The sequence below is a fragment of the Ostrinia nubilalis genome, chromosome 5 (assembly GCF_963855985.1).
Source record: "Ostrinia nubilalis chromosome 5, ilOstNubi1.1, whole genome shotgun sequence".
Classification (NCBI taxonomy): domain Eukaryota; kingdom Metazoa; phylum Arthropoda; class Insecta; order Lepidoptera; family Crambidae; genus Ostrinia; species Ostrinia nubilalis.
Window position 1 is genome coordinate 4,456,715 of NC_087092.1, and position 21,635 is coordinate 4,478,349.

The window sequence follows — 21,635 nt, forward strand, 5'->3', positions numbered from 1 at the left end:
AGGCAAGTTATGCTGGTTATCAGAAAAATATAAAAAAAAATCTATGTGGCATATTTTCAAAATAATGGGCATTTAAAAAAAATCAAAAATTTCTACTCCAGGTGACGGTCTTTTTACTCGTGTTGCCACAAATCTTCACTTTTTCCAAATTTTTTTTTTGTTATGTAACCCTGAATAATGCTTCTCTAAATTGTTATCAAAATTACAAAACCAGCTGCTCCAGCTTGGATAAAAAAAATACATTATTCCCAAAAAAAAAATTCAAAATAAAAATTTTGTCTACATTAAACTGACTGTACTGAAAAAAAAAGTACTACGCAAGTGTGGCATGTGACGTCATAATTTGGCGCATTTAGTAAGGATTCCAAAATGGTATAACACTTGGTAAATTCTTGCTGTAATTGTCGACAATTTTTGGTTTTCTGGAAATAATCCCGTTTTTAACTTTATCTACCTTGGTTAAAAATTATTATTCTAATGTGCCCAAAATTCAAGTTTCTGTGACTGACTACCGTACAGTCAGTCACAGAAACTTTTGTCACCATGACAGTAATTAGTAGTTGACATACTGTGACAAAAGTCACCCGTGCGTGCGCGCCGTTACTACCTGCTCTGCCTGCACTTGTACTTGGTAACAGGGATAATAAGGATATGAAGTTTCGGTTATGGATACGGTTACGGATATTAGAATAATAATATACCGGTTTCGGTTACGGTCACGGATATGAAATCATTTCAGATTATCCGAAAGTTTCGGATAATTTCGGTTACGGAATTATTAGAATTTCAAAAATGTAGGTATAATTCAAATAGCAAGATGCTGCGCGTGACCCACATACGAGGGGCGGCTGAAAAGTTTTGAGCCTAGGGTATTAAAAATGCCGATAGAAAAGTATAAAAAATATGTTTTCCTATTTAATCTCCCTCTACTACAACGGACTTCTTACATTTGTGTAAAAGAGCTTTTAACCCACTGAAAAAAAATTCGCAATCTTTGCCTTCGAAATGAGCCTTTAACGCCGCCTTCATTTCTTTGTCACTCAAAAATCTTCGTTCCTGAAGGTCTTTTTTCCAATTTGAGAATTAGACAAAATAGCTAAGGATTCGAACTAAACTGTGTGGTGGGTGATTAATTTCTTGAAATCCAATTTTACCCGAGGCAAGCCATGCAACATGCGCCATGTGCGCGGGCGAATTGTCTTGCAATAACAGATTTCCATTCGCCAGTTTGCCTCTCAATATTTCAACAACCACTTGACGCACTCTTATCAACAGTACAGTATAATAATCTCCGTTTATTGTAGTTTTTTTTAAATAGGTAGTCAATGAATAAAATTCCTCCACAATCCCAAAAATAGTGGCTATGAGCTTGGGTGTCGATCGCTCCACTTTGAATTTCCGCGGCGACATTTTCCCTTTTAAATCCATTGCATTGACTCTTATTTTGACTCTACATCGTACTGCCGGATCTATTACTTATCAATAGTGATAATGTGAGAAAAATAATTGTTAGGATTATGGCCAAAGATGTCCTAAAACTCCTGCGAAGTTGTGACTCGACGCTGGTTGTCGAGTGGCGTGAGCATTTTTGGCACCCATCGCGCGCACCCCTATTTCATGTGCAAATTAGTATGAAAAATATCGCCAATACGTTCCTTGCTAATGCCTATGGCTTCAGCTATCTGTCACAGCTTAATTCGCTGATCTCTAAAGCAAGATTAATTAAATTTTCATTATTTTATTCGTTAATGGCGAAATCTGGCCGCCCTGACGTGCGGTCATCTTTTAGCGACTCCCTGCCATGCTTGAACTATCGGATCCAATATTTCATGATGGCAAATGAAGGCCCAGACTCCCCATAAACTGTAAACATCTCATCAAATGTTACCGCCAGCGTTTTGTTCCTTTTTTTGAGGAATTTTGTGACAACTGTGTACTTCAATTTCGTACATTGTGCGGATGACTGAGACATGATGATGTTTACGAATTAATTACTAAAAGCGTGATGACGCTAATGAAATGAAACTTTGCACATATACTAAGGAGGTTATTGGCAAATTAATTAAATTTAGCGCGAGTCAATAATAACACTTGAAGATACTTAGGCTCAAAACTTTTCAGCCGCCCCTCGTAGCTACTTTATGTACCAACTAAGACGACACCTATGTATGATAAAGGTAAAACAGGCTGGCATATTAGATGGTGCCAGGGAATGCCAGACAAGTTGGTAACAAATATTAAGATTTAAGGTACAATTCCAAGACGGGCCGCAGACCGCAAACTGCAAAACACTATGAAATCGGCAGCGCGGCATTGCTGCTGCGGCGTGTATACTGCAGATTTCATAGAGTTTTGCAGTTTGAAATAATTGTACCCTTAGACTCCGCCTTTATCCGAAACTATCCGTAACTTTTGAATCAGTTTCGGTTACGGTTATGGATATTTTTTTATTTCGGATATCCGATAGTTTCGGTTACGGTTACGGATATCCATAACATCCCTGCTTGGTAAGATGGCCCTCTCCGTCCCTCTCATACCTTTTAAAATGACTTCTCCACCTCATTTAAGCCAGTAACTTGAATTTTGGGCACATTAGAATAATAATTTTTAACCAAGGTAGATAAAGTTAAAAACGGGATTATTTCCAAAAAACCAAAAATTGTCGACAATTACAGCAAGAATTTACCAAGTGTTATACCATTTTGGAATCCTTACTAAATGCGCCAAATTATGACGTCACTTGCCACACTCGCGTAGTACAATTTTTTTTCAGTACAGTCAGTTTAAACTAGGCAAAATTTTTATTTTGAATTTTTTTTTGGGAATAATGTATTTTTTTCATCCAAGCTGGAGCAGCTGGTTTTGTAATTTTGATAACAATTTAGAGAAGCATTATTCAGGGTTACATAACAAAAAAAAAATTTGGAAAAAGTGAAGATTTGTGGCAACACGAGTAAAAAGAGCGTCCCCTGGAGTAGAAATTTTTGTTTTTTTTTTAAATGCCCATTATTTTGAAAATATGCCACATAGATTTTTTTTTATATTTTTCTGATAACCAGCATAACTTGCCTCAACACCCAGTTCCGGCTTGACGTTACATTACGGGACACCCTGTATATATAATATATATAAATTTTCATACAAAAAAAATGTATAAAATCCGATTTGTATGCAAAATAAAATAATAAAATGAAGATATCAATTTTCTGACTTCACCATACCATTTATATGACCATGATAACATGGGCTTGTGTCGGCTCATATACCCATTTACCTAACACCCTGTATAACTCAAAGGTGACTGACTGACTGACTGACTGACTGACATAGTGATCTATCAAACAGCCAAACAACTGGACGGATCGGGCTGAAGTTTGGCATGCAGTAGGCATCCGCTAAGAAAGGATTTTACGAAACTCCACCCCTAAGGGGGTAAAACGGGATCCACGCATACAAAGTCGCGGGCGGCCGCTAGTTGTTTCATATATTTGGTCAGTTTACAAATAAAATGTTTGCCAATTGCCGTAAATTGTAAAGTTTTTGCATATCATTCCATAAAAATACACTGTCTACAATATCTTCTTCTTTTTTTTATTTTCCACTTATTTTCCGTTCAGGCTACATTTATGGTGAACTGTTATAAAAAAATCTGTTAATTATTCAAAAAGTCGATGTAGTTATAGACAGATAGTTCCAACTAATATTATAAATGCGAAAAAAAATACTGAGTGTATTATTTTATTTCATTTATTTATATCACAAAAACACTGCTATCTAAGATAAGTTAACAACTTGCTCTATTCATATATTTTCTAGTTAGTGTTTTGCTTTGCTCTGCAACAGCAGTTACTTAATAGTGATAACATTGCGATATATTTCATTTTATTTAAATACACTCAGTCTCTAAGCAAGTATGTACGAAGTTAAGAACAAAGTTTTCTTCATTACTGGTGGCGCTGCTGGCATAGGAGCTGGTGTGGTCAAGGTTTTTCTTGGGGAGGGGGCTAAGGTAAGTGAAAAAAGTAAAACGTAACGTATACTATAGGTACTTTACATTTAGAGAAATTGACCATAAATTATATAATGCCAAGTATAATCTGACCTAGATCCAGTAGCGAACGAAGCGATGTCATAAGCTGAAAAATAATCATGAACGACGATTGAGAAATACATTTCCTGTAGACAGTCTACTTAAAATATTGGTTTTAATATTAATGATCTTAATTTTGGTAACCACTTTTCACTTGTTCCAAAAAGCTGCAGCCAAAAAACTGGAAATAATTGTAATATCTCGTAATCATTTTCATTTTCTTCTAGCATGTCGCCATCCTAGATGTCGACGTGAAAAACGGGACTGCACTGGAAGCCGAACTTATAGCTAAATATGGTGCGGACAAAGTAAAGTTCTACAAATGTGACATCACAACCAGTGAACTAAACGATACTTACGATGCAGTTCTTAAGCAGTGTGGATATATCGACACGGTGGTCAACTGCGCTGGGATACTTAACGACAACGCTAATGTCTACATGAAGGCTATAGCTGTTAATATGGTAAGGAGCATCATAAAATAAAGAATAAACGGAGTTGTAGAGGGTGTTGCTAGTGTGTCTCTAGAGATCCTGTTTTCGATGAAATGAGACAGTGGGATATCTACATTTAGGTAAAAGGAAAATCCTTATCTAATTTATTTTTGTATTTAGCTGTCTAGAATCTCCCTTTTTAGAATTTCGGACTTTCACTTTTGAATACTCTTTTCCAGACGGCTCTAATCACAAGTTCATTACGTGCATATGACATCATGCGCAAAGACCATGGAGGCACAGGGGGCACCATCATCAACATCTCATCCATCGGTGCGCTCTTCCAGGATCAATGTTTACCAATCTACCACGCCACTAAGAGCGCGGTCCTGCAGTTCAGCCTTTGTCTTGGGGTAAGAATGATAATCTTCCCTAATAAGTAATTAAGATCTGGTAAGGGTCGCGGGAAGAGTCTGGATGCGGGCAGCGCAGAACCGTTCATTGTGGAAAACCTTGGGGGAGGCCTTTGTCCAGCAGTGGACGTCATTTGGCTGAAACGAATGAAGAATGATAATTAGGTAGGCTAGCTCGATAGCTTTTAAAAAGTGCTTAGTTGCTCGTAAGCGGGCGCCAGGAGATCCAAGTGACGTAATACTCTCATTAGATTTTAATCTTTCTGTTGTGAAAAAAGAGACCTTGGTATACAAAGTCACAAGATCGCGGGAGATTTGCTATTAGTGGTTCTTTAGATATAACAAAATAAAAGCTATCAGCCACACTAAAAATTACTAGATTCCATCACAGAATACGATCGCTAATTGCTAATTTACATGTATTAGTAGTTAAGTAGGTAACTAAATTTTAACTTAATTTTTCGGTTGAGTTGGTGGGAGGGGCTTGTCAATTGACACGTGAGAAGCAGTTTCATAGTAAACAAGAACACGACGTTTGGACATAGACTTAAAATTAAGTTAAAATTTAGTTACCTATCTACTAGGTACGTGTAAATCAGCATAAGTTGATTTAGTGTGCTGGACTTCACTGCCTATTATCTATTTTAGATAGACATGGTGGTCCCCCATAGGTTTAGTACGATCTATTTTTCAACTAACATCATCTACAAAACTAGATGTTTACAGATGGAACCTACTTACTCCCGGACTGGAGTGCGAGTGGTAACTCTATGCTTTGGTTGCACGGACACTTCGCTGCTCACCACAAACAAAGCGGACAGTTTCGATCCGGACTTAAGGGGATCATTTTTTGATGGTCTTAAAGTTATGCCAACTCAGACGTAAGTTTTTTTTAGCTTGCTGGATGTTGAATAGTGTAACTAGTTTTTTAGTTATGTTCCCCATTTAAATTTTGTTAGGTACTTTTTTTCATGAATTTTGAACATTACATCTCCGTGCTCTCTCGAATCAGAGATTCTGGGTTCGATTCCCAGTAAAGGCATAGGCCTACTTCGTGACTGTTCGAATAAAATCAAATTTCGTGTTCCAGAGGGCACTTAAAGTTATTGGTTTGATGGACTTATGGCAGACGTATTAGAAAAAGGCCTCATTATATTATATCCATTCTGATATCATAATATTTTCTTCAAGAACCGAAAACGCTGTGCGTGGACTGGTAGAAGCATACAAAAGAGGCGCCAGCGCATCCACTTGGCTTGTATCTGGAAACAAACCTGCGGAAGACATCTCAGCCAACGTCAAGGAAGCGTACGCAATACTTAGCAGAGGAATCACGGACTAAATGAAGTGATACGGAATAATTAAATGTATGGAGTGTATATCATAGTTGCGACAAACAAAGGTGCTACAAACGTTGTGGCGACAGTACGTTATGCCGACAATCGATGGCGCGACTGCACATTAGCTCGACGAACGTTAGCGCGACAGAACGATGGGGCGACAAACGAAAGCACGACAGGACTTTGGAGCGACAAACCCTAGCGCGACATTACTTAGGCTCGACAAACGATTGCACGACAGAACCTCTGATCGACAAACTATACTGTGGCACAACGTGAATGTATACAAACATATCAATCATTTAAAATATTTTTAATTTCGCCTCAAGGTTAACTGGAGGAAAATGCCAAATGGCATTAAGTTGGCCTTATGTTACTATATTTTATGTGCATATACGAGGTGTGTTCAGAAAATATCGGGAATTTTGATATTTCATGAGTTTGGAGAGTCCTATTGAAATCTTTGAATGTCTCTTTCTTTTCAAAAATAAAGGAATGTTTTCTTTGCGTAAAATTTTCTATCTTCAGTATTAAGAGTACTTTCCCTCCAGGTGGCATTACAAAATTCCACCCTGTATAAAAACAAAGTTAGGTGAATAAAATCTTTTAATACGGAAAGTACATTTTTGTTAACATTTATTTATAATTGAAAGTAAACATGTCATTTTAGTTTAATGTTAAGTGATACCTACTTAGGTTACACATTGAAAACTTATAGCACATTAAGTGAACATGTAAGATTTAAAATAAACCTAATAATTTCTATAAACATATTTTTTATTACCTTGTTACTATGCTTCATCACCATGTCTATGTCGGCCGTTTGATGTAGTGGTTCGGAACGGACTACTATGCCGAGAGGTCCCGGGTTCGATTCCCGGCCGGGTAGAAATTGAATTTGAAATTGATGAATTTTAAACGAAATGTCCAAGGATAGGTATTTTTTTTATAGTAATAGCCCTTTACAGGCAACTGCTGGACTATGAAGAACTTCCGCGAAGAGACTGCATATCGACCTTTGACTATGACACATACATTATACATTCACGTTGTGCCACAGTATAGTTTGTCGATCAGAGGTTCTGTCGTGCAATCGTTTGTCGAGCCTAAGTAATGTCGCGCTAGGGTTTGTCGCTCCAAAGTCCTGTCGTGCTTTCGTTTGTCGCCCCATCGTTCTGTCGCGCTAACGTTCGTCGAGCTAATGTGCAGTCGCGCCATCGATTGTCGGCATAACGTACTGTCGCCACAACGTTTGTAGCACCTTTGTTTGTCGCAACTATGATATACACTCAAGAAACACACGGAAATAAATTCATGATTGATGATGAACAACATTTGTGGCTAGATTTATTATTCCTTTCAAAATCTGACAATAGTTAAAAGGTACCTGCCTTACCTTCACTTGCCATGATTTGTAGACGCTTTTTAAGTCACCTGTTTTGTTTGCATTCCAGCTATGGAAGGGGATTGGATTCCCTTTGAAGACTTATTATTAGTATGATCATTATCATGTTTAATCGATATTTAATTGATTTCTATAGTTTAACCCCCTTAATAATAAAACTTACACGTTCGTTGAAAAGTGTTTTAAAGTGACGTTTAGTATGGAAATGTCATTTTAAAACAGTGTCCAACAACTGTACCTATAACTTTTTATTATTAAGGGGGTAAGTGTTTAAATTAATACTGATTACACGTGAAAGATATAAAAAATGTTGAAATTAATGACTTTTGTTACTTTTAATACTGCACTCACGAGCGATGCTATAAAAAGGACGGCATGTCATAGCAATAAAACGGCAACAGTCATGCAGTAAATAATTTTATTTTAAAAACTTCTTATTATCATCATAATTCTTCGTAATGAATGTTTTGAACGTAAAATTAGGTATCTTTGCTTATACAGCTATTATCCATCATTATTGTCTTCCAGGATAACTCGTGTTCTGTTAAATTATTAATTTCCATGTAACTTCCGAATATTCTGATATGGCGTAACAGGAAAAGAAATCTTGAATTATCATACTTAATGGAAGACGATACAAACTTTCAACTACACCTTGAGACTAAATCACTTACATTAACACTAACAAAATTACAATTGCGCCTATAAATACAAATATTAAAATTATAACAATATCTAACCGCAAAAATGTATAACATTGCAATAATCGGTCAAAGAAATTCAACATCAAACGAAACAGCATTAAAGAACACTTTTGTCTGCTTTAGAATATGTACACTTTTTATTTCTTCGTATTGTTGCCTATCTAAAAATTCAAATACCGAATCTCTAGATTCATTAGTTAAATGAGATGCAACTCCACTATCGTCAAGTAATTTATAATTGTTTACATTTTCTAAATTTATATTTGGTCACAGGTTTACCTGTGTTATTTAATTAATTTAACTAATTCTTTCTTCGTTCATTGATTAACCTTTCGTGACAATCTTGGCAGTGTTGATTATCTTTACATGAAATGGCAGTAAGTATCCATCACGCATACTAAAATTATGTAGTTTATTATATTTATATTTAAACTAATATCAATAGCAAGTTGCTCTCATTCAATATCAAATACTCTACAATTTTCACTAATAGTTAACGCGATATCATAAACTTTAATAATTTCCTTGGGAAACAAACATATATCACTTCAATACACCTATAAGATATGAATAGTTTTAGTTCTATTTACATCGCATTTGTTAGGATATTCCATTTCATTTTGTCTATTATATGAAAATTTAGTTTCTGAAAATTAGTTAGGAATATTATTTTAGATCAACTTCTTTGTATTAAGTGGCAATATTTTAAAAATAAATCTCATTAACATTCTCAAACACCATGTGGCAATACCTAAACTATGATTCTTTTAAATATACTCAGAGGTTTGGTTATTTGATTTGGATCAAAACGCTTACAAAAATGGCAGTTTTAAATTGCGTATACGATAAAATATAGATAAAGTTAACACATTTTTTAGTATGTAATGTAAGCAAATCACAAATAAAATATTTATCCATTTATTTAGATTTTGGTTTTAGTATTTTTAGGCATACTTATTTCAAAACCAACATGCTATGTTAATAATACCAATCTTACCATTCCTCAATTGTACAAGTTTAAGAAGTGAAATAATTAGGAAACCGGTGATTTTTAACTGCGTGCTTAAGAATTAACAAACAGTTGTTACTTAGACGATATTCTGCTCACCATCATTTATTTACAAGAGCATTCATTCACGCGTCTTGAGAACACATACCATTATGAACACATTTATAAATAAATACGAACCCAATTATTGCCGCATTACCTTCACTAACGATCCCTATGTTATTTATTAACAAATCTTGATTAGGAGACACTACAAAATCTTAATTATTTACATTTCCAATCACAATCAAATGTTACTCGATTTGTGCCTCAAGTCGATCGGCCAATCATACTCTTCTGTTATACATATAAATTGTATTTCATTTAATATAAAACTGTTTTTCATTCAAATTTATTGGTGTTGCCAGAACGATTATGAGTCATCCAATTTATTTTATTTTTATCACTTATATTTTATTTATATTTGATTTTGCTACCTAACACAAACCTTGATAATTCTATTTTCTAGTCTAGATTACATTAATTTTGTCCCCCAAAATGAGCTATGTATGAAATTGTAGTACCCTATTATTGTGCGATTTACATTGTTTTGAATTTTTTTACTCGTCAGATCGTTTACGAACGTCAGGTAGTTATTGAATTGTGTAAATATTTTATTTCTCTTTAAACTTTTTACTGAAAATAAACGGTTTCAAACGCACTCATGATTTATTTCCTTCGTTACTATTCGTATGTCTAATGTATTCGTAATGAAAATTCATTGCGAATAGAATCTATAACTACAATATTTTGCTGGCTATAATAATAAATAATAATAATAAATTATTCTTTATTCAAGTAATCAGGATAAATTGAAATATTCTATTAAATAGAAAATCTCGCAAATTGATTTATTAGGAAATAACATTCAACTCAAGTCTCAATAAAATTCTGTTTGATAATAATCTTATCTCTGGTAAGTATTTTTAGTATAACTTTTATCTTAAAAATTGGGTGACTTGCGTATTTGAGCATAATTTTGAAATCGGCAAAACATTTTGATCTTTATGTAGATTTGAGATTGAAAGTCTATCTCAATTTTGAGGTTTGGCCACCGATCGACTGCACTTGGTCCGTAAATATATTACCTCCACGCTATAACTTCTACTTTAATCACAATTATAATATTATTTACATTATTTATACTTATTGAAAAGTCTATATCAGTTATTGAATCTCTACTAGGATTTTCATATCCGTAATACTCATATTTCGTAAATTTGAGTGAACTTTAGTATCACTTCATTACACCTCTTCAAACAATCGTCAATTGACTTCATACTCATTACAGGAATTGAATTTTTACACATTATGTTTATCAGTATGTTGATCATTTCTCATTGCCATGGTGATCTTTGGTTAAAAAAATCACCAAATTGATCTGATTCAGTTAGGAAATTTTCTTTAGTAGGTAAATATTTTCTCTCGAACTCTTAAATCCAGTTTTTAGTTTCAATCTGAGTCCATATATACCTTGATGCTCTTTTCAATATTGTGTTGGCAATATTTGGTCAAGGGTTTTGCTAAATATTTATCTAAATCTTGCGTTACTTTCCAGCGTCCGTTATCAATTTTATTTTACAAACAGGAAATTTTAACTTTTATTTTTGAGTGTTCACGACCATAACGATAATTTTCGTCTCGTCACAATGACTTGCTTGATTCCATCACAACAAAATTATGTCTTATCATTCAATTCCTAAAGCTCAACTAGAACTAGCCCACCAAGTACAACAGCACATCAGACTGTAAATTGTTGCAAAATAGCACCTATTACAACGATTTTAAGATGCCACCTTGATGTGCAGTTATATTTATTCAATTTCAATATCAAGTGACAAGACTCCGTGCGCGGTCACACAGTCGTGACCCGGTCGATCTCGACGTATCGCACGGAGTCCTCGCTTGGTCAGCAAATCACTTCTTTCTCGTCGAAGATGGCGGTGTCTGAGGAAAGACTTTTCAGCCGCTGCTGCAGCGCTGAGCGCCGGCGGCGGCAGGATCGCGTCACGGCAATCTGTACATTAAAAATATGAGATGTTGGGTTAAATTTGTAAATTGCTATTTTGTTTAAAGTGCAGCGTGGGACGTCCACCCTCCTCTTCATAAAAGAAGGCGCTGGATGCATACCGCTGCCAACCGGTCAGTGGAAATTATTTGGGAAGGCCTATGAACAGCAGAGGACGGCCTATATTTTAACCAATGTGGTCCTCTAGTTATTCTAATGAGTGGGTTTGGAGTGGGTTCATCACAATGGTCCAGCTGTCAGAGGAAAAGGGGATCGAACTAGCTAGAATTTTGAATCATACCGACTCCATTGGGCTACTGTCGCCTAAAGGTGCGTACGGATTGCGCGTACGTGGTACGTGTACTCAGTTTACGCGTATCCGGAACGCCTAGTCCATACTATGGACTGAGTACGCGTACCAGGGTACGCGCAATCCTTACGCACCTTAAAACAATATTAATACAGCGTGTGGCGATCGTATAGATAGAGTCTCAATTATTCGAAAAAATATGCTGTTATCCTTGCAACAACGTTAGAGTCAATTGATTTCTATTGTTTCTGCGTGCGTAGTGTTAATTGTGTTAAATCAATTGCTACTTCACATTCGTCTCCGGTAACCTTGAAATACGATTCTAATTGTTTTTCATGACCAGTTAATTACTCGCAATTTTATGTGAATGCTTGATTATGAATAGGTTATCAGAGATTGCTGTTGCTAACGTATTAAAATTTTATAATTAGAGCGTGAATACAGCGTGTACCTAATTAGAATCTTTAATGCCTGTTTACTTATTTAAAGGATCTGCGTGCGTGCTTAGATTATTAATGGCGTCATAAATCTTTGCGTGCGTGATGATTATGATAAAGCATTGTTAGGAATTTACCACATTTGATTCAGAATAATGTTACTTATTTTATGTAGACTTAAATATTTCCAAAAAATAGAGACAGGCTGTTTTTAACATTACAAGGTCCTATAGCACTGCGCACTCTAGAATAGCGCCAGCCTCTCGTCTTCTCTACGAGGACACTGAGATATACCGTCATAATACCGCAACTCAGTAATATTGTTACTTGTTTGTGACTCGCCACAGCGAACGCCGTGAGGATAGTAAACGCCAGCATGGCAGCGGTGTAGTAGACCGGCACTTTTAGCAGCGCTGAACACTGTGCTAGTCTTTCATCCTTCTAAACGGACACAATGAGACAATGGATTCATAGTTCAGTAAAACTAAGTGTTGTAACTCACCACTGCGAAAGCCGTGAGGATTGTAAACGCCAGCATCGCAGCGGCGTAGTGGGCGGGTACTCTTAGCAGCGCTGAGCATTGCGCCAGTCTCTCATCTTCCCCGTTAGGACACTGTGCTATGCCGTCACACCACAGCTCAGCAGAGATGCAGGCGTCGAGAGACGCGCAGCGGTATTCGCACTCGCCAGAAAGTGCGAAAACACCGCCTCGGGGGTTGGGGTGTCTGGAAAAAGTATGGTGATTTTGTAAAATAACACCTATTAAAAATTAATAAGATGCCCCATGGCTTGGCGTACTGTAGTCAATTCAACAATCACATCAAAAACGTAGACCCAAACGAGCATTCTACGCTCATGGATGACCCGGAGCCGGAGTAAAGAAAACATTGAATATATTACGGATCTTTTGGAAACAAGATTTGTTTAGTGATACTTAACTAATGGTAATCAAGTACGATTACCTTCTAGAAAGCTCCAGCCACGTGATGTAATAGGCCCCAGTGTCGGAAGGTATGAGCTCGACTGCCAACGACCGTGGCCAGTCCAGGTCGAAGCGATCCGGGGATGGTGGCGGCGCCATCACGTGCCGCGCCAACGGGTCCACCTCTTTGAGCCAGCCGTCCGAGAACACTTCCACTACCTCGTCGTTCTGGGGAACAAACAAAGTTAAGCTGCGAGAAAAGGATGGTTTGGTTTGGCTTTTAAATACGACATCAATAACTTGTTTACTGACATACTTTTTGAGTTGATATTGTATGGATCAAAAGTCGCTAATGAAATCAGAAGGTAATAAAGCAAACTCCGCTGAGTATATTTCGTGAGTATGAATCAAAATTGACATGGCAAATGTAGCGTACAACAACTTGTACAAGGAGAAAGAACGATTGATCATCACATGCATGTTGACAAAATTACCTTTCTTAAAAAAACCAGCAAGCAAATTGGTGATGTCTATATTTGTGTCTAAAACTAAGAGAAGAACTAATATGTTTCATAGTATTAAAGTTTAAGGTTCACAAGCTAGAAAAGACTTACCTGGTCATCCGGAGGATCAGGGCATATGAAAACTGGCGTCAACCCTCCAGCATACACCGCTATCCTGTTCTGCGTCCTGCACAAGTGCCTCAGGTCTGGTGCCACCGTGATGTTGTTGATGAGGGTGAAGTTGTCCAGCTCTGGTTCCTTGATAACTCTGCCCCGGATTTGGAGGTAGAGGTAGTGGCCGGGCGATGGGTCGATCAGCCACGGTCGACGCTCGCAGCGATCCTGGGAATAAAAATTGCTTAACATTATTTACCTCGTCATTTTGAGCTAACATGTCAACATCAGACAGCGTTATCAGTTAAAATGTCTTTGTGGTACAGGTAATGAAAACGTTGAGATGTGAATTCAATGCTCAACATTATTATCGCAAACTCAATTCGCTCCTGAGGTAGTACATATTTTTTTTGTAATTATTTTTAGATTAAGATTTTAGTTTATTGGAACCATACCATTTGCTATTCGTCAATTTATCTACTATCGTAGACAATAATTTAGTCAAAAGTAGTACCAGTAAAGTAGAAATTTTGGAAACTAGATTCAAAAAGATACGACATCATCAACTTCACTTCAATCGAAGCCACGATCCGGAGAACGCGGGTTCGATCCCCGCCACCGCTCGACTATTGTGGTGAGCTCACTCGTGACACAAGCATATTTATTTAGCTTAGTACGAGGGGCTAACGAGACTATTAGTAATTTGAGCAACAATAAAATTACTAATAATCTTTAAAAAATTGCTGTAACACTCACCACTGCATCTGACACAGGCGCCATGGTAGTCAGCCTCAGTTCCCCGCTCGAGCCGTACACTCTATGGGTGCTATCACAGATGGTGTCCAGCCTGACGAATTCTACCGACGCTTCGAAGCCGAACGACCGAAAGTCGTCGGTGGCAGACATGTTGACGACATCAAACTTCAATTCTGCCACTGTTCCAGTTGAGGTGAATTCGTACTCTCCAGTGTCACTGGAAAGACAATAGGTGCAATTATTTAAAAATCATTGTTTTTGCGTGCCGTAACAAAGTAGGAGTACTGACCCGTCATCGCAAGTCGTAGGTATTTTGATACTCTGAGGCAAAAATTAACGCAGATCTATCACAATCTGTATGTAATATTATATCTGTCATTGTTTCGTAAAGATTTGTGTTACCGCAGAAATGGATGTACTGTGTATCATCATCATCATCATTTCACTGCTGAACATGGCCTATGATTTCCACATCGCCTGGTTGGTAGCGGCCTGCATCCAACGCCTTCCTTCTAAGTACCTTTATGAGGTCGTAAGTCCACCTTGTGGGCGGACGTCACACGCAGCGTTTTCCGGTACGTTGCCTCCACTTTAGACTGTGTATATCTAACTTAAACTCATCACAATGTGAGTGCTGGGAAATCTACACTGGTCATCACCAAAATCGACCCTCCCGCGACAAGCGCTTTCAAACGTATGCATCCCCACTTCCCACCAATTGGCACCATTTAAAAGCCTAGTTCTAAACTTCATTTCATTAAAGGAAAGGTTTTTACTAGTGTCCGACCGAATGTTCGGTTTCGGTTTCGTTTTCGGTTGAGTTTCGGTAAAAACACGGGTTTCGGTTTAGTTTCGTTTTCGGCGTCAAACTTGCCGAAACTACGACCGAAACCGAATGTGCATTCGGGAGTTTCTGCGCTGTTATCGGTCATGTTCGACGCGTTGAATGAGTGAATGAATCCGATCAGAGCCAATGTCGTGATTCGCTCGCTTGTTTGTTTGCTGTTAGTTTTGTTTTGTTGTGGTGGCGAGTTTTCGAGTGATTTATTTTGAATTTGGTAAGTTTTATCTCGTTTTATGTCGTTATAACATAAGAGCGGGTAGTAAATATAAAAAAAAATATTCGGCTTCGCGCGCGTGGACTACATTATCTACATATTTTACGGAACCCTATTTTTTTTTTCAAAATAAAATTTAGCCTATGTTACTCGTGGATAATGTAGCTTTCGAATGGTGAAAGATTTTTTTAAAACGGTCCAGTAGTTTTTAAGCCTATTCATTACAACCAAACAAACAAACAAACAAAGTTTCCTCTTTATAATATTAGTGTAGATGACTGATAAAAGTATAATCAAGTTTAATCTAACCTATAAATTTTTTTTGGTTCACAAATGCTATACGTAAACAAACATTAGTTAAGTAGGTAGTTAGTAATGACTATACCTAGTGCATTTCATGGTGATAATATTATGGATTGAGAGTTTCAAAGTTCATTTTAGTATTTATCACCAAGGTATCCAAGTGGCAAGTACAGTAGATACTAACTTACGTACCTACTACCAATTTTGTATTGAGAAATTATTAAAGTAAAAGACCCGACCATGGGACGGGTTATGTAGATGTCCTGAATATTGCGAGTAATCGGAGTTCAGACTTAATATTGTGCTATGTTGTTGTGTTAATTGTATTGTTATTGTTTGTTCTCTGTACCTGTGCCTTATATGAATAAATAAATAAATAAATAAATAAAAAAAATCTAGACTATAAATCCTTTTTCTTTTTTAATAAATAATTTGATACCTTTTAGAGTAAAAAGGCGCTTAAGTTCAATTTTAATCCAATTTAAAGAGAAAACAATAAAGACTGACTGATTATAATAACGTTTTCTTTATTTTGCCCTCAACAAAATATGAGCCTTGTAAGGAAGTTTCGGTTTCGGTTTCGGTTTCGGCCGAAATAGACACCGTTGCCGAAATTCGTTTTCGTTTTCGGTTTCGGTCGTAAAACTAGTTTCGGTCGGACACTAGTTTTTACCACAAAAATGTGTCTGTAGAAGAATCCAGAGTCACTTCTTCAAAAAACGATAGTTACGCTTAAGCCAAATTGTATGTCTATAAAACTGTTAAGTTGGGATTCATCGCTAGAAATTAAATGTGTTTTTCTTTAAGGATATTTATTGGGCTTTCAAATAACACCAATATCACAGTATATATATGAGCTAAAGCAGTACGGAAACTTAGCCCTTTCGGCGAGTTAAATACCTACACTTCAACTGAGTGTTAGGGTTGGCACTCTTAATCTTTATAAAATTAATAAGGTTCTTACTTATTTATTAAAACGTTTATTTAGGTTTTTTAATTATCAAATACATAATGGAATAAATTAATTGACTAAGTCATCATTTCAGCCACAGGACGTCCACTGCTGAACATAGGCCTCCCCCAATGCTTTCCATGTTGATCGATTGGTAGCGGCCTGCGTCCAGCGCTTCCCTGCTACCTTTACGATGTCGTCGGTCCACCTTGTAGGTGGACGTCCCACGCTGCGTTTTCCGGTACGCGGCCTCCATTCCAGAACCTTTCTGCCCCATCGGCCGTCAGTTCTGCGTACTATGCTGGGCAGCGTTCGGGAAACTACGCAACATCTTTTCGTCCAAATTACCTCAATGCCTGAAGACTAGAGTGTATAACCAATGTGTGTTACCAGTGATAACTTATGGCTCGGAAACGTGGCCTCTCACTATAGGCCTTATACAGAAGCTCAAAGTTGCACAGCGTGCTATGGAGAGGGCTATGCTTGGTGTTTCTTTGCGAGATCGAATCAGAAATGAGGAGATCCGTAAACGAACCAAAGTCGCTGACATAGCCCGACGTATTAGCAAGCTGAAGTGGCAATGGGCAGGGCACATAGTACGCAGATTGACTAAGTAGTTAACAAAAAAATAAAACGTTAATTAGTTATGTTCTATAATGATCGAATACATAATCTCGGTAGAAGATCTATTCTCATAAATAAAATACCGGATACTTACTTTCACATACCTATTGCCTCATTTTAAATACAGTTCATCACTTAGTACAAAAACGTGCGGAGAAAATTACTGTATCAAATAGAACACATAAATTGTTAAAAAGCGTAATTACGTAATTTAAAAAGAACTATTACAAAATCAGATGTAAGCACTTTATTTAAAAAGTAATTTTTAATCATTTTTACAATTCAGAATTATTACGAAGTTTAAAAAATGAAAGTTCTGGTTTTGAAGATGCCGAGTTCAAGCAGCCGTATACTACGCAATACACTCGTGGCATGTTTTTAAAAATACAGCGGACAGTGCATGCAATAAAATTATTATTAACCCTTAACTGGTATCGTGGGGGCCGCGCGGCCCCCACGCATGACGTTTTCTTTGATTTCTAAGAAGCGACGCATCGTGGGCAGCCAAAATTTTTGGTATTCTTATTTCGGCGCTACTCGCGTCTAGTGCAGGCGTTTCAGCACTGCATCATTCACCAGGACGAAGATATGCTCGTGTTGGGGTCCGCGCGGCCCCCACAATACCAGTTACGTTAGTTTTTTTTTCATGACAATTTTTATTTGTTATTTGTTGTTTTGCAGTATTGATGGCTTATAAGTGATAAAACAATAGAAGATACCTAGAACGAAGTTTTTGATTCCAAATTAGTGATTAATAGCATGTCAGAAGAAGGATATAGTGATAATAAAATTATAGGTCATTGTGAAGACCCAATAACCAATATTCGGTCGATAATTAGGATATTGATTCTGATTTTCAAGTTTTTTCTTCAGAGAGTGAAAATGAAGATGTTGTAGGACCTAGTCAATCCAGCTACTATGAAAAAATAAATACAAGTGGTCTGAAAATCCACCAGCACCTGCTAATGTTTGTCAACATAATATTTATGTTTTTATTTTTAATTATTTTTATTAAACATTACATTAAAACGTTATTTATTAATAAGTTCACATTATTATGGATTAATTAAAATAATAATATTTTTGGTTATAACTTTCTAACGATAGGTTTCGTAGATATTTGTAAAGTTAAAAAAATATTACGTAAAAAGTTGTTACTATTATGTAATGTCTTGAAGTATATAAGTAAGAAGATTTAATACAATAAAAACTAAATGATTACATAGAACAAGCCTGATATAAATCATTTATGAGCATTTATTCAAGTATATAGGTAAAACATGCTTGCTAGAAGCAAACATAGAATGGGGGCCGCGCGGCCCCCACGATACCAGTTACGTATGTCTAATTTACGATACCAGTTAAGGGTTAAAAACACAACGCGCGCGACACTCGCGACGGATGGACTGCGAGGTTCGCTTAGAGCTCGTGTAAAGCGTGCGTCTGTGTGCGTGAGTCTGATTTCGAGCGTTTGTATGAAGCTTCCGTACTGTTTGATTTATCTACTGTGCCAATATTGTTGGGGCACCATGATTGTGTCAGTAGAAACGAGTTTTCCTGTAAAACGTAGGTGGGCCGATTTTTGTGATGACCAGTATAGAATAAAATAATTTATATCGTTGAACACTGCTTTGTCTCAATGCGCTTAAGAGTGGTGTATTTACCTGCACAAACAATCTCTAGGCACACCCGGGCCGTTATTCTTCCACGGCTTGTCGAAGACGCGGACCGCAGCAGTATGGTCGCCGGCACATCGGAACCACGGGGAATGCGCCGAGTGAACGGACCGGCAGAGGCGGCCGCCGCTGCGTACGCCCCAAATGCGCAGGCGCACCACTTCGCCTGTGTTGGCTTCGAAGCGGTATGTACAGCTGGAAATAGAAATTATAGAATTAAATCGCTGTTAAGAACATCTTTATGGCTTACATACATCTATGGCAATGTGACTTATGTAGAGTCAACAGCACATAAGACTTGCTGTACATACATAGTAACTACATGTCTACATAGATGCAGTTCATGCTTGACGTGCCGTCGTCTTGTGCCTATAGGTAGCTGGAAACTAAAAAGATATGAAGACAGGTTTTTTAATTTTGATAACGCATGAGTATGCGCCCTCTCTATACCTTATTCGAGTGAACTTAGTTGTCCCTCACAGTCCTATTTTTGTGGTTGATACATGCGATCATATTGATAGGTAGATGTAAAGTACAGTAAATAAAAGTGAAGATGGTACATAATGGTAACCCATATTTCTTCAAATTCAAAAGACAGATTTCAAATTCTTGTTCACCTGATATTCCTTGCACCACCTCGTCCATACAGAAAAACGTCTCTTGGCGATGAGAAGGTAATTGGTGGATCAGACGGAGCTTCAGGGAACGATCTGGACGAGAACTTTCTGGAACACGGACCTCTGCCCCATGGCTCCCCATCTTGGTGCAGGTCCACGAACTCGTAGAGGGCTTTGAAGAATACTGGCCTGAAATGAGAAAGAACAATCAGAACTGACTACATATTATTTTCTTAGTTAATTTGGAAACAGATGACAGCAGGTCCTAGGTGCCCTGTTTCTCTGCGTAGCGACCGATGATCACAGATTGGGGATCTTCCATTCTGATCGTAAAAAGAAGGGTAATTAACAAACTAAACTTACTTGAGTGCTGTTCCTTGAGTCAATTTCAGTTCCAGCGTCAGCGAGTCTCCCTTCGACAAGAAGCTCTCGGTCCTCGCACATGCCCTGGACTTCCTCAGCAGGGCATGCTCGCAGGTCCTGGGCGCCCTTTCTCTGCAGAACCTTGCGACCAGGGTCGCGTTGGTGGGAGGGCGACCGACGATTACAGACTGGGGAGATGTGGCTCGAGACATTTGTACTGATCTTTCCTTGTCACTGGAAGAATTAAATAGATCCATATGCATTTCAAAGGTGCAAACTCATAATGTTATACTCCTACAGTACTCGTACATATTTAAATAATGAGTCCTGCTGTAATAAGTAAAACAGGCTTAAACTCACAGCTTGAAGGAAAAACAGTTCTGATTCGTTCAGTGAAATGGTTGCTCAGAAGTTACTGTCAGGAGCAAACACTGTTTTGATCTTAGTATTACGAGTATAACATTTCGGATATCAAATTGGCAAATAACACATTGTTCATTACAAATGAATTCTAAGAATAGAAAACTGTAGGTATGTACAGTACAATACGAGCCGTATATTTTATGAAAATCCTAGAAATGCCTGATTTTATACTTGATATGACCACGTGGTAGATCACCAATGAGATGGACGGACCAGATCAAGGCCGCAACTAAGTGCTCGGTTAGCGAAAGTACCCGGAAAGCTGCAGTCCGCGAGGAATGGCGCCGTATTACGAGGAACATCACTCTGAATCGTGATTCAAAATGATGACCACGACCACTCTGACAAGAGTGTACCGACTGAGAAGAAGAATACTTGATATGATATTTCTTTGAAACGGAATGCCGAGTAACTATGAATTTCCATGCCCGTACAAACATTCGGAATCTCCCTCCAACATTCCACAAATACATTTCTAGGATACAGCCCAAATAGGACAAGCAATTTACTTTGAACTCTTCAAACTCGAATTTTCACATGACGTGACATTTTAGGAGTAACATTAAATAAATAAATTTCTTGGACAATTCACTGCGCTATTCAGTCCCAAACTAAGCTCAGCTTGTGATATGGATAGCAAATAGGTAAGAATTGTTATGTAAAATATAAATTATGGCACCCTACAGCCACCTACAGCTTCCATCAATTATCATTGGCCTGCATGGGCATTATAATGATAAATGTTAATGTGCATAAGTTTATTGGTATGCATTAGTAACGGGTGATTAATAAATTAATTGTAATGCCTTAACTTCGGGGACTGTTCATTGCTATAACCATCTACGGCAACTATGTCAACTCTTTAGCATTACTGTAATTTCAACTTTTTTATGTCATTTACTTTAAGCTTACCTAATGCTCTTATCTGGCTGTTCTCCATATCTTGTGCCACGTTCATTTATTCACGAAGTGCTAGACAAGAGCAACTAACGAGATCCTAACATTCTTAGCCGGGGTTCGTTACAGCGCTTTTAATTGTAAACAAGGGTATAGCATAGTTGGCAATGATGTAAGTGGTATCCTTTCACGAGAGCATAGAAATAATGTTTTTCAAGCAATAACATACGAGTACATA

General features: G+C 37.4%; 2 protein-coding genes across 2 annotated transcripts in view; one reads left to right on the forward strand and one right to left on the reverse strand.

Moving 5' to 3' along the window:
* The first annotated feature begins 3,825 nt into the window (after window positions 1–3,825).
* Window positions 3,826–6,307, forward strand: LOC135072218 (15-hydroxyprostaglandin dehydrogenase [NAD(+)]-like). Its single transcript, XM_063966164.1, has 5 exons — window positions 3,826–4,009; window positions 4,318–4,554; window positions 4,764–4,937; window positions 5,664–5,818; window positions 6,129–6,307. The coding sequence occupies exons 1-5, from the start codon at window positions 3,914–3,916 to the stop codon at window positions 6,277–6,279; spliced, it is 813 nt and encodes a 270-aa protein (XP_063822234.1). The 5' UTR covers window positions 3,826–3,913; the 3' UTR covers window positions 6,280–6,307.
* A 1,776-nt stretch (window positions 6,308–8,083) lies between these two features.
* The window catches only part of LOC135071720 (uncharacterized), a 178,870-nt gene continuing 165,318 nt past the window's right edge, over window positions 8,084–21,635 (reverse strand). The window contains exons 7-14 of the mRNA XM_063965502.1: window positions 20,078–20,311; window positions 19,715–19,903; window positions 19,086–19,292; window positions 14,485–14,701; window positions 13,726–13,956; window positions 13,152–13,339; window positions 12,692–12,914; window positions 8,084–11,451 (exon numbers count right to left, since the gene is read on the reverse strand). Coding sequence (XP_063821572.1) covers window positions 11,344–11,451; window positions 12,692–12,914; window positions 13,152–13,339; window positions 13,726–13,956; window positions 14,485–14,701; window positions 19,086–19,292; window positions 19,715–19,903; window positions 20,078–20,311 — 1,597 coding nt within the window. The 3' untranslated portion in view covers window positions 8,084–11,343. The remainder of the gene's footprint in view (window positions 11,452–12,691; window positions 12,915–13,151; window positions 13,340–13,725; window positions 13,957–14,484; window positions 14,702–19,085; window positions 19,293–19,714; window positions 19,904–20,077; window positions 20,312–21,635) is intronic.

Excerpts from the sequence above, each read along its gene's own strand:
- LOC135072218 (XM_063966164.1), top strand. The coding sequence starts at position 3,914 with ATGTACGAAGTTAAGAACAAAGTTTTCTTCATTACTGGTGGCGCTGCT. Across the intron at positions 4,010-4,317 it reads TTCTTGGGGAGGGGGCTAAG|CATGTCGCCATCCTAGATGT; the intron begins GTAAGTGAAAAA and ends ATTTTCTTCTAG. Across the intron at positions 4,555-4,763 it reads AGGCTATAGCTGTTAATATG|ACGGCTCTAATCACAAGTTC; the intron begins GTAAGGAGCATC and ends ACTCTTTTCCAG.